Here is a 12,255-nt window from a genome sequence, read left to right on the forward strand (position 1 = left end):
ATATGGCGTAAACTTCAAGGACTCTCGTTATCAAGAGAAACAAAATATCACAAAAATCAATATATTTATTTTAACAATGGCGAAACGATTCAATTTAAAATAGATTTCTACATATAGGACAACTGCTTTTATTACTGGTACTGAACCATTTGTACTGTAAAAAAAAATGAAGGTAAAAATAATTCAAAGCGGGTTAAAATATGCTTACCAAGCAAACTGAATGAAATTTTTTCTTACAGGTGCCGCATGATAATCTCGGCAATTGATATGTACCTGTGTGCAGCACTGTGTAGCAGATGTAGCACTCTTCAACACCATCAAACTTCCTATCTAAATTATTATTCCAAAGGGACAGACCATCCCAGATCCTGCCGTTCTAAATATATGAATGATTAAAATATATTTTTAAAAAACCTTAGAATGCAACATACCTGGTGTAAGACACATTTTTTGAATTGTAATAACCATTGTTTATGAGTAGTGCCGCTAATTTGACGATTACAATTAATGTCGGGGCTGCCCAACGGATAATTTGCTGGAAGGGCTATAGTAAGCTCCATCTGGGCCTCATCGATAGTATAAACAGCAAGTATCTCTCGGATACTCGGCATCACTTTAATCTAGAATATCAAATTAATGCTAAAAATAGTAATGATTATTTTCATTCTTACTGTCATATTCTTAAATTTTGTTTGATGATGAACGACGTCATTCAGTTCTTCAATACATAATATTGGCGATACATAAATTGTCGTCAACTTATCAACAATCTGTGACACCTTAGTGTCCAAATTAGACCACCACTGCCTCACAAGAGCAGGCAGTTGAGCCAACGCTGACTTGTACAAATAACAAACCATTTGCTCAACCGTTTCACTGTCACATGACATACCATAACAGTTTTTATCTATTGGTTTGTTACTAAAAGAATTGAAAACCGCTTTTGACTTTCCATCCATACAATGTAATACTTCCAAAGGCATTAGTCTTAATAGATTGGGTAGCAGACGTCTCAAAAGATCTTTATTCCTATATGAAACAAATGATAAATAATAATGGTAATCAAATACCATTAATACTTACTTTAGCCATTCAGAATATTGATATCGTAATTCTGAAACGGATATCTCATATAAAGCAAGCATTATGTCCCATAATAATAAGTAAGCAAAGGTATACGTAAAAGAATCATAAGAAGGCTCCACCCGACAGGTATCTTCTGCAACCCTAGCAGAAATTAGAGATAATGGTGAATTAGATAAACAGTTTGCTGTAGTTCCTAACAATGTCTTACCTGAACTCGATTAACATACTGCTGACAACATCTTCAACCTGTTTCAATTTATCTTCAAACTGTTCAAATATTAAACCTTTCCTATGCGGCCTATTCAGATTTAGGGCGTCAGAATCGACTTTAATTAGTCCTGGTACTAGCACTAAAAGCATTCTATAACCCCACAACTGCAGAATTGCACTAGAACTGGTCAACAAATCGCACCCTCTTCTTAAAAATTTTGACCATTTGGGCAAATTTTCACTGGTTCTAAAGAGGAACTCCTGCTTTAAGTATTCTGTAACTTTGCCATAATTTTGTGCCAATGGTATGTTAAAAAGGGTATTATGTTCACTATTACATAACCACTCTGGAATAACATGCTTATACACTTGTTTTTGGTAACTAACCATATTACTTTACCGGCCAAATAAATCCAAGTTAATGCAACATCAGCATGTATGCTCTCAAGAAGAACATCATCCCACTCATTGACAAAATTCTCATTGCACTGTTCCTCACGAAAATTCATTACGCGATCGCAGACTGCCATATACAACTGAGTCACAGATACAAGCATCGATTGATGCTAAATAAAAAACACCACATATTAATTTAGAGGTTTCGATATCATCAATTTTCTCACCTGAAATTGATTTAGAAAATTACGGGCCTTATAACAATTTGATGTCCAAGAAACAAGCGAGAGCACAACAAAATCCCAATGATTTTGAGGAATTGCCTGTTGTTTTATTAAAACAGTACATGACCTAACTGACTGAATGATCTGTTCAACTTTTTGCCAAGACATAGCCGAACTGAAATAAAAATATTTGAGGTGCCTCTGATACGTATTTTAATCAGCTAACTTACGCATCATTGAAATGAAATTCAGATATATTGTTTTTTCGTAATTCCTCCAAGTCCTTAAAATCATTATCAATATTTCCATTAAGTGACACAATATCTTCTTGAAATATTTCTTTCATGTGAAAAAACCCTAATGGGTGGCTTTCCCTATATTCATCTAATGTATTTAGTAAATTACTCATATCTGTACCGTCAATTTGTAAGATTTTTTTATAGAAAATATGAGCAGCTTTGACCCAGAACCAACCATGATTTAAACAGTTCTCATGCAATTTTGATTTTAATTGACTTATTATATGGTCATCCAGCATTGTAATGGTTTCCAACAATTTTCCTTCTAGCATGGTATTATATAGAAAAATCTGATCATAATATTTCACCTAAAAAAACGCAATAATAATTATTAATCATCACTTTACATCAATTATTTTAACATTTACATTCTTAAAATGTATCAAAAATGACTCTCCCAATGCATAGTCATATAAAGTTTTTAAATAAATATCGTCGGGATTATTTGTTACCAATAGAAAAATGGGACTTTTTCGTGACTTTGATATATCATCATCTTCATCATCTTCATCTTCCAAATCTTCATCATAAGAGATATTAAAGCTTAAGGTGTTATATTTAAGATAACTCCAAACAAAATGTTGCAAAATATCCATCTCAGTCAATGGAATTTCCCCTTCTAATCGATCTGTCGAGCAGGGAACATATCCAGCAATATATTCAGCTACCTATGATAAAAATAATCTATCTGTCAATGACAAAAAGAAAAATTACAAATATTACTTTGCATAGAAGAGTTATAGCATCTCCAGATGTAGCAAAGGATTTCTTTTCAAAAACCCCGTCCACCACCGATGTTGTTAACAATGGTAAAGACTTATAGGCAGCCTGCAATAAACGAACAATAATAATGGTTAGGTGGTCGATAAAGGTTTTATCCGTTATATCATGGGAGATGAACTGAGTTCCAATGACATCGGTCAATTTCTCGATCAGGTCATACCGAGACTGTTCAGGCAAACCAGCCAAAAGTATATCAACTGAATCCTGCCAGGCTGAGTTGACCTCTTCCAAGGTGTCCGATGATATGTATTCAGTTTCTCCTGTGATAGTGCAAGAGAGCTTCATCAGACACAAAAGCAAATTTTCGCTGTAAGTAAGCAAAAGGGATTCTGTGTAGATAATACTACAAAGATATGCAGCCAGGCTACAACACGAATCCAAGTTCAATACCGTTTCTCTATTCTGTAATAATATAGTTTCTAATTTTTCGATAATTTTGCACACCACTCTCTTAGTCATGTACAATTCTAAAAAATACATATAATAACTAATGTTCAATAACAACCAAAGAAAAATGTTACCGCCATCTTTGTTTTCAGTTAAAGCCAACTTAAATATAACTGAGAGATTTGGGGGACACTCATCCCGAATCTGTTTATCAACAACATCAAGGAAGAATGTACCAATTTTATCATGTTGTAGCCAAATTTTTACTTCTGGCAATTCAACTAGAGGGAAAGCAAGCGCTTCAGATACGGACCACGCTAACAAGCTGGGCTTGTCAAACTATAAAATTATTAACATCAAATACTTGTTACAATATGTGTAGGCGTACTTTGACATGGGACGGATTGCATTTTTTTGATATACTCATTATATAAATCGCTGACTTTGATTATTTTTCAAATTATAAGGTTTATAATATTGTGTACTGAGATTATCTGTTATAATCTTTAAATATATATATGTACAAATCCGTTAAACCCTGAACTTGAATAAAGATTAAAATTATTTTATCGCTCCTGTCGATTGATCTATGTATCCTAGATGAGGCTGCTCCACATGAAATTATCCGCATAATGTTAATTTTTAATTTGTGTGTCACTTTGACGTATCAGAGCAAAACGATCGAAAATAATTATTCCTTTAATTTTAAATTATATAAAGCACATACATACTTATGGGGCGCATGGTAGAATGGAATTCTGCTCATCATTATACAATTATGACAAAAAAACGATCCGTCCTATGTGAACAAGTGTACGATTACCTTAACTACTTACATCTAACATTTCTGCAAGAATTTGTTCCCTCTCCCCTCTATTCAAGTACATTAGCAACATAAATATCAACTGAACTACCCCTCTGCCATAAAGACTTTCAGAACACAACCACTTCTTCAATATATCATTGTAAATATCTATTAATTGAGAATTTGGATTATTTTTCCTTATCATATGTAAAAGATTTTTAAAGAATTGCTCTTTATCAAAATCCATAATAAGAGAACACAGCTCTTCTAGCAACTCTTTTGATTGGCTCATTTCAGTTAATTCTACATAATGCTTACAAATGTTCATTACCAAACAATTCCAGTTTTCCAAGTATTTTCCTGTATGATGACCTGCTGTTGCTATGCCTTTTTCAATAGGAGGCTTATTAATTTCTTCAGCCAAATCAAATTTTAATTTATAGTTTTTATGTTTGGGAGCCTGCTTTAAATAATGTAGCAACTCTATTTCTTTCTTCGATAATGTGAGAATATCGCTCTTACTGCCTTTGATACCACTATGCATCAATCTACTTAACATGTCACACATACTTTCAAAAAAGAAACTAAGAAGTATTTGTTTATTTTCCAATTCCAAATGATCACCCAAATACTGAGCAAAAAGGCAGATTTGATTAAAGACAGGTTTATAATAAGATTTATCATCCACTAAACAGCATTCCAAAACAACCAATATTTGTTGACTTATAAGGCATTTACACAGGTGCATGTTAGATAAATTTTTATTAATGATATATTGGAGGCATTCTATAAAAGCTTTAGCAATTGCAGTAGTTTCAGATCTGCTGTCGATTACCAATTTCTGTGTCAAACTGCGACAGAAACAAAGTTAAAGTATTATTAGGTGAAACTATGAGTACTTACCCAAGTCTCATATTATCAAAAATCATTGTATAAAATTGTAAACTGTTGCCTTCAATGGGAGATAGTTGTGAAATCAAAGGCAACATGCTTGGATAAATAATTACAGCATTACCTCGCCCACCATGCTTTAGCACACTCATTAACTTGGGAATAAACAACTTTTCAATATTAACATACTTCCACCATTCCTATAACTTAATGAATCAGATACATTAAATATTTAGAATTAAGAGTACTGACCTTTATTAAGGTAACAATTAGCAAAACAGTTTCCCAAACATAAGGTAACACAGTAGGTTCACCATCATCTAAGCTATTCAGCACTACTGTTAGAACCTGTTGCTCCTTGTTCTTCAATAGGAACAGTGCTTTTTGACATAGAGTTGATATCACTTGAAACCATGCTGATCTAACCAAAATCACTTTATTTTTGCTCATTTTCCAGAACAAGGGATTGGTTACGATTTTTATATTAGCCTCCATTGCATCTTCAATTTGTTGTTCTGGCACTTGGTGCAAATAAAGAACATAACCTTGGAGGCAGGAAATTAATACACGTTCATATTTAGCTTCTGCTTCTTCAGGTGTAGCATTCTGCCCTGCAACAGTTTGAGCAGTTTGTATGAACAAATTGTCATATATGTACTTCAGTATTTCCATTTGACAAAAAATTATTGCATCTTGAAATTTTGTTGATGAAAATGTATCCTACAAGCTTTAATTTAGTCTAATTCAGAGTAAATCATGTAAATTTACCTTAAATGCTTGAGTAGCTGTAGTTGCAGCTGGTGGATAATTATCATATTGTGAAGTAAACCATGGTGCTATTATTTGTTTTAAATATGGAGCAACATTTCTTTTCACTTTAAGAACAATTTCATGATGGACAATTTGGGTTGCTTCTCTTACTCTATTATTGGTATCAGTTGCAAGAACATTGAAAAATCTTGGCCACACTGGCAGAGCATTCTTGACAGTGTCTGGATCAGACTTTTTAACTAGTTCAGCAAATTCTTGTAAACCCTAATATAAATATACTTATATAACATTTATTAATAACTGCATATTATTATTAAATTTTAACCTTCAATTTTGTTGTTGAATCCTTTTTTGATATTTTCTTTAATACTAACTGAAATTGTTCATCTAGTGAAGAATCAAATTCCTCAGTTGTACTAAAAGGAAATTGTAAAAGACCAGTAGAAGATTTTAAACCAGAGAATCCGCCAATTGGTAGTGTAGAAGTTAATGCAGCTGCACTCCTACCACTACTAGAAGGCTATAAAAATTAAATTCAAATAAAAACTAAAACAAAATCTTCTAATTTTATAATACATAAATAAAAATAATTTGAAATGTTTTGGATAATTAAAAGAGTTAGCGAAGCGTTACTAATAATCAATATTCTACATTTAAAATTAGTTACCTTGGCATTATTCTTTGTTCGATTTGCAACATTAACTTTTCTCCCCATTTTAAAATTTATTCTTTAAAACATGAATATAAACGAAAAAAGCTAAAATATGATTAAGATATTAAATATTAAAAAAACAAATATATGTCATAAAGCTTTAGGTTATGTTGTTAATAAACAGCTGATTAAGTACGGTTGACGAAGAAGAAAAAATAGATACATATTTTAATTTTCATATTTGTATAATAATAATAAAAATAGACATTATATAGCATGCATTTTCAATATATTATACATATGATCAAACTATGGTTTTTATAATCCTATTTTAATAAAAATTTAAAGAATTTTCCATAATAGGCAACTAATGATACTTAACTACATATACATATAATGGTTACATATGTAGTTAATTTTAAAAATTGTTTTGTCTTACACAAAAAGAGCTATATGTACCTATAATTACATCACCAAATAAATAGACTAAAAATTGAATATAGCGGTTTATTATTAACAGCCAAACATTAAGGTAACTTTCAAAAAAACCGTCTGTACATAAACTTTGTTCAACCTCTAATGTTTTTTAACAAGTCATATTGGTCCTCGAATAGTCGCTTAAGGCGATAACGATAACCTTGGTGACCCATTTTGAACGTTCTTTAGTGCGAACAATCAGCAGAACGTCACGCACGTTTCTAACTAAAGCGCTTGCCTGAATTTATCTTGCAAATAAAAAGTAGCTATTTAACTATAAAACATAATGTCCGAGTGTGCAAGTCCTCAGTGTAAACGAAGCAAGATGACCAGCTCTCTGGAACAACTGAAAGTCTTTACCACTGTGGTGGCGGATACCGGAGACTTTGAAGGTTAGTTACTTTCATTTTTCATATTGCAGTTCAATTGCACTTCTATATTATTATGCAAAAAACAGCTGTTAAAATTAGTTTTGAAAAGGAAAGCTTAAAATGTTGTCCGCGACCTGCATATCGCAATAGATGTTATAAAATAATTTTCATATTTCTTTCTCAAGTATATTTATCTTAAAATTATTTATTCACAGCTATGAAAGCTTACAAACCAACAGATGCCACAACTAACCCTTCGCTTATTCTGCAAGCTGCTAACTTGCCTCAATACCAACCTTTAATTGAGAAAGCAATCCACTATGCCAACAAAGTTGGTGGTAATTTGTCTGAAAAATTAGAGAATGCTATGGATATGCTGTGCGTTCTTTTTGGAGTTGAAATTTTAAAGATTGTTCCTGGGCGAGTGTCCACTGAAGTTGATGCTAGGTGGGTGTAGTGAATTTATCCTGTGCTATTCTGAAGATGTCCATTTTCCAGATTATCTTTTGATACACAGGCTAGTGTGGCAAAGGCAAAAAAGATCATTCAATTATATGCAGATCAAGGTATAGAAAAGGAAAGAATTTTAATAAAGTTGGCTTCAACATGGGAAGGAATACAGGCAGCTAAGTATGTTTTTTTCATAACTTTTCATAAATCTCAATAAGTGGATCAATCATTTGATTTTAGAATATTGGAATCTGAACATAATATTCATTGCAACTTGACTTTGCTGTTCAATTTTGCCCAAGCGGTAGCATGCGCTGAAGCTGGAGTAACCCTCATTTCACCGTTTGTTGGCCGAATTTTAGATTGGTAAGATGTAATCTTTGTTTACTATTTGCGATCAATGCTTTTTATCTCCAAGGTTAAGATAATCTGTCTTCCATTACATTGATGTAACAGTAATAAATGATCCAATACTTTGGAAAGTTTTGCACACTAATGACGTTAATTTAACTAATATTATGCAACATTTTTACAGGTATGTCGCAAATACAGATAAGAAGAGTTATGCAGGTGATGAAGATCCTGGAGTGATTTCTGTTACCAATATTTACAATTACTATAAGAAGTTTGGATACAAGACAGTTGTTATGGGCGCATCATTCAGAAACACCGGTAAAACAGTATGTATATTATAAATTTTAGATACATTTTTGAATTATAGGTGAAATTAAGGCATTGGCTGGATGTGATTTACTTACCATAAGCCCCAAGCTCCTAGGTGAACTGGAATCCAGTACTGATCTTCTGCCTCAGAAGCTTAGTGTAGAATCAGCCTCTAAGAGTTCAGTAGAAAAATTAGAATTAACCGAAGCTAAATTTCGATGGCTTCTAAATGAAGACCAAATGGCTACTGATAAACTTTCAGACGGCATCCGAAAATTTGCTGCCGACTCTATTAAACTAGAAAATACAATAAAGAAACTGCTGAAATAATTTCAATTTGAAGATAATGTTTTTTTATATATCTATATAGTTTATGTATTTGAAATGGAAAGGTTATTGGATTAGGGACCATTCATTTTCTATATGAACTTAATGTTAAATAAAACTGGTTTATTATAATGAAGTTGTATTGATTCAGTGTTAATTGGTTGTGCCAGAAGTTAATATGGTTGGAATAACTGAAGTAAATCTATTAAAGTCTCCGTGCAAAACGCAAACCCTGCTCACATTACATTGTAACAGAAAATTCGGAAACTAAAATAGATAGAAAGGAACACATTAGCTATTAACTAATACAAAAAATATTTGCATACCCTCTCCAAATCTGTTTCACAGTCACCGATAATGGCAACAACTTTATCACCTTTAGATTTAATTAGTGAACTGTGTGTGCCCAAGTTGTCAAGAACAGTTTCATTAAATGATACGCTCGAAAATGGAATATTGACGCTTCCTTTTACACAGCTTCGATGAAACCTAAACAGATAGAAAATTTTAGGAAACAACCTAACGCGTTTACCAGACAATGCAACTTACAGCGTAGTATTCCGTATATCAATTAATAGAATTTTATCGGGATTTTTTCTTACAGTGTTTATAATGTCCGCAGCGCTTATTCTTGGGCACGATTCTTTTTTTAATTCTTCTAAGGTTACACCCCTTATATCCTAAATCAATTCTCATTATTATCTATTTAGGGTGTTTGTTTAAAACTTTACCAGGTCATTTTTTTTATAGAATTGTTCATTTTCATGTTCTCTGCTTGTAATGCTTCTTGGAGTACTCTGGTATGTCTGCATCGAAGCAATAACACATTTTTCGATATCTACTTCAGGTAGATCAGAAAACAGCAAAATACACTCGTTAAAACCTGAAATTAAAAAAAATTTATATTGTACACATGATTTTTAATAACAAAGGTACCTGAGGTAAGCAGTCTATCCCGCAATTGAGTTAAAATTGACAGGCCGATATGCAAAGGGAAAGATGCATCGCAGAGAAGAAGTTTATCCCACAAATGAAGAATCTTATATAATGGAAAAACATCTGGAAGTTTACAAGATGAAATACTTTGAACTTATCTTTTTTGCATACTCACGAGAAAATAAAGTTAAAATCCAAGGTATGGCGAATAACTTGGGATCAAAATTAATGTCATGTAAATGGTTTGCTAACTGCGGATCGTGAAACGAAATTAGTTGTGAAAACTTAGCCAAGTATTCTTCGATGACGACAGTGTTATCTTTCAAAAAAAATTTATGCAAATATCGCGGTATAAAGTTGGATAGGCAAGCAAATGCTTTGGCTAGAAACGTTTTTATTATAAATGAAATAATTTAAATATGATCCTTGTTCACCTTCATCATTAAAATTGAGGTATAAAAATGGAGCTGTGAGCGAATCCAAACCTTGCCAATAGACATATTGAGAATTTTTGTATACCCAAGCCTTTAATATTCTCTTCAATTTTTTATGACCTTGCGTTGAAGAGAGTAACTCATTATATTGATGACATCTTGGAATATCCACTTCTATCTATAAAAGTGGATAATTAAAATTTAAAAGTATACCGTCATGAAACATTTAAATTTACCTGTCGATCAGTAGTGGTATGAGAATATTTATCTAGCCTCATGTAATCTCTTTCATATCCCTGTGGAACATTCAATAGCGCAGACCACACATCTCCTCGTAATAGAGGCGGAATATCTTTTTCAGCCTCCTGTCTTATTAAGTCTTTTGTAAAAGGATAACCCTGCAAATAATATATAGATAAACTTATTTTAACTTATATCAGATAGTACATGAAGTAATCTTCTAAAAAGAATAACCCTGTGGAATTGGTATTCTGGATCTTTTTCTTTGATAACTAGTGGCAAACCAGTAGCGTCATATGGTGGTGGGTCTGATGATGATATAATATCTGATTTAGAATGTATAAGTGGATAAAAGGCAGTTATAGGAATGTGTATAAAACGTTGATATAAGGTCTCTAAAGGCATCTCAACAATCCTGGGGTCATAAAGGGTGGCTGGATTTCGATCTTGACCCAGAAGTGTGCCTTCTATTAATACCAAACTACAACCAGAATTTATTTTAGTAAAATTCCTGCAATCATAGTTATTAGTTTTACCTGGGTAGTGATAGAATAGGAGGACTAGATCTAATTAAGCCTTGTTTTTTTAATTCTTGAAATACATCACCCCCTGCTAACTGCCACCAATAATACAGTTCCTGAATAGAAAAAACTTCAAAGGGTTCCCACATTTTTTTTTGCTCCTGAATATCCCTAAACTCATTAAAGTATAACTTATCTAATAATTCTTCACATGACAGCCTTTTGCTTGGATAAATATTTAAACACAATTCAATTAGTTCCTTTAAATCTGCTGGCAAATTCTGAAAGACATAAATATCAAGCAAAAATATGCGCAATGGTATATAACTTTATTTACCAAGTATACTTCATAACAGTTATGTTCTCGCGCAATTTTCTCAAAAATAGAAGTATTCACCTGTAACAAACTCAAAATTTTCCTAATCCTTTGACCTAAGTTGAGTGAATTCCATAACCGTTTATTTAAAACTAATTCAACTAGACAAATACCTAGAGACCAAATATCTACTTTTTTATCCACGTGACCGGAATCAAAACCAGATAAATATACTTCTGGAGCAGTATATAATACTTCTCTAAAATTAATCAGAATTATGTTAAAAGGTTCATTAAAAGTTTAATATAGTTTTATACAAGACAGGAAAAGACACCAATGCACCTCTGTTAGTCATATGATAGAGGCCATAATTGAAAAGCTTGATATCACCATTTTCTTGTCTTAATATATTTTCATTGCTTAAATTTCGATGAACTATGTCTAATTTGTGCAACACACTAAGACCTTTTAGAGCCTGATAAGCAATCTTTTTAATTTGTAGGTGTGTAAGAACATGTTTGTCAATAATTTTTGCAAGAGGCGTTCCACAATATTGTGATACGACAATTGTTCTCTCTAAAATATAACCTGCTCAAACTTATTAATTTTTTATATTTGACCTTACCATGTTTTCCTCTAATTATATCAAGAAAATCACACAAGAAGGGGCTTTTGATTGTTTTCAAAAGTTGGGCATTGCCCACTATTATTATAGAATTGGGTGTAAGTGGGAGGCCATTGCTTCCGCAAGTATCCCCTTTGTGCTGTTTAGCGAAAAACGTAATTGCTCCAAATTTTAATTCTGGATTTTTTAATAAGGATACAGGCATATCCACAGTCATTATAAAGATTTTAAACTATAATAAAACAAAACACAATTATGAAGCACTTGTTTTTAATTATATTAAACCGGTGTAACATAACCTTAAAGAAACAAGTCTTAATAGCACTAGTCAAGTGTCAGTCTAAATTAGACAAAAAATAGACATATTAAATTTCTTAATTGTTTTAAAAAA

The 12,255-nt window shown here is 32.2% G+C and overlaps 3 protein-coding genes across 5 annotated transcripts; 1 reads left to right on the plus strand and 2 right to left on the minus strand.

Annotated features, from left to right (window-relative positions):
• Positions 1 to 47: 47 nt before the first annotated feature.
• Positions 48 to 7,100, minus strand: Ltn1 (E3 ubiquitin-protein ligase listerin). 3 transcript variants are annotated; one of them, XM_076419379.1, is made up of 19 exons: positions 6,964 to 7,100; positions 6,520 to 6,609; positions 6,178 to 6,372; positions 5,850 to 6,116; positions 5,334 to 5,801; positions 5,094 to 5,281; positions 4,222 to 5,041; positions 3,520 to 3,724; positions 2,939 to 3,465; positions 2,584 to 2,883; positions 2,147 to 2,523; positions 1,920 to 2,091; positions 1,697 to 1,862; positions 1,295 to 1,643; positions 1,084 to 1,227; positions 672 to 1,029; positions 432 to 620; positions 209 to 376; positions 48 to 154 (listed from the first exon to the last, which is right to left on the minus strand). In XM_076419379.1, the coding sequence occupies exons 2-19, from the start codon at positions 6,565 to 6,567 to the stop codon at positions 95 to 97; spliced, it is 5,001 nt and encodes a 1,666-aa protein (XP_076275494.1). In that variant the 5' UTR covers positions 6,568 to 6,609; positions 6,964 to 7,100; the 3' UTR covers positions 48 to 94. The 3 variants fall into 3 exon arrangements, with proteins under 3 accessions (XP_076275494.1, XP_076275493.1, XP_076275496.1); XM_076419378.1 differs by lacking the exon at positions 6,964 to 7,100 and having other exon boundaries at positions 6,520 to 6,720; XM_076419381.1 differs by lacking the exons at positions 6,178 to 6,372; positions 6,520 to 6,609; positions 6,964 to 7,100 and having other exon boundaries at positions 5,334 to 5,692; positions 5,850 to 5,973.
• On the plus strand, positions 7,092 to 8,924 carry Taldo (Transaldolase). The gene is made up of 6 exons (XM_076419383.1): positions 7,092 to 7,373; positions 7,568 to 7,799; positions 7,851 to 7,982; positions 8,043 to 8,168; positions 8,338 to 8,474; positions 8,524 to 8,924. The coding sequence occupies exons 1-6, from the start codon at positions 7,268 to 7,270 to the stop codon at positions 8,793 to 8,795; spliced, it is 1,005 nt and encodes a 334-aa protein (XP_076275498.1). The 5' UTR covers positions 7,092 to 7,267; the 3' UTR covers positions 8,796 to 8,924.
• On the minus strand, positions 8,915 to 12,200 carry LOC143206716 (TBC domain-containing protein kinase-like protein). The gene is made up of 13 exons (XM_076419382.1): positions 11,865 to 12,200; positions 11,557 to 11,815; positions 11,261 to 11,498; positions 10,939 to 11,204; positions 10,610 to 10,883; positions 10,399 to 10,560; positions 10,163 to 10,340; positions 9,904 to 10,110; positions 9,729 to 9,851; positions 9,524 to 9,675; positions 9,342 to 9,472; positions 9,119 to 9,281; positions 8,915 to 9,059 (listed from the first exon to the last, which is right to left on the minus strand). The coding sequence occupies exons 1-13, from the start codon at positions 12,079 to 12,081 to the stop codon at positions 8,946 to 8,948; spliced, it is 2,484 nt and encodes an 827-aa protein (XP_076275497.1). The 5' UTR covers positions 12,082 to 12,200; the 3' UTR covers positions 8,915 to 8,945.
• Positions 12,201 to 12,255: the final 55 nt, after the last annotated feature.

This window comes from Rhynchophorus ferrugineus, unplaced genomic scaffold (genome assembly GCF_030347505.1).
Source record: "Rhynchophorus ferrugineus isolate W39M unplaced genomic scaffold, kcgeb_rfMv2 rfM1, whole genome shotgun sequence".
NCBI lineage: Eukaryota > Metazoa > Arthropoda > Insecta > Coleoptera > Curculionidae > Rhynchophorus > Rhynchophorus ferrugineus.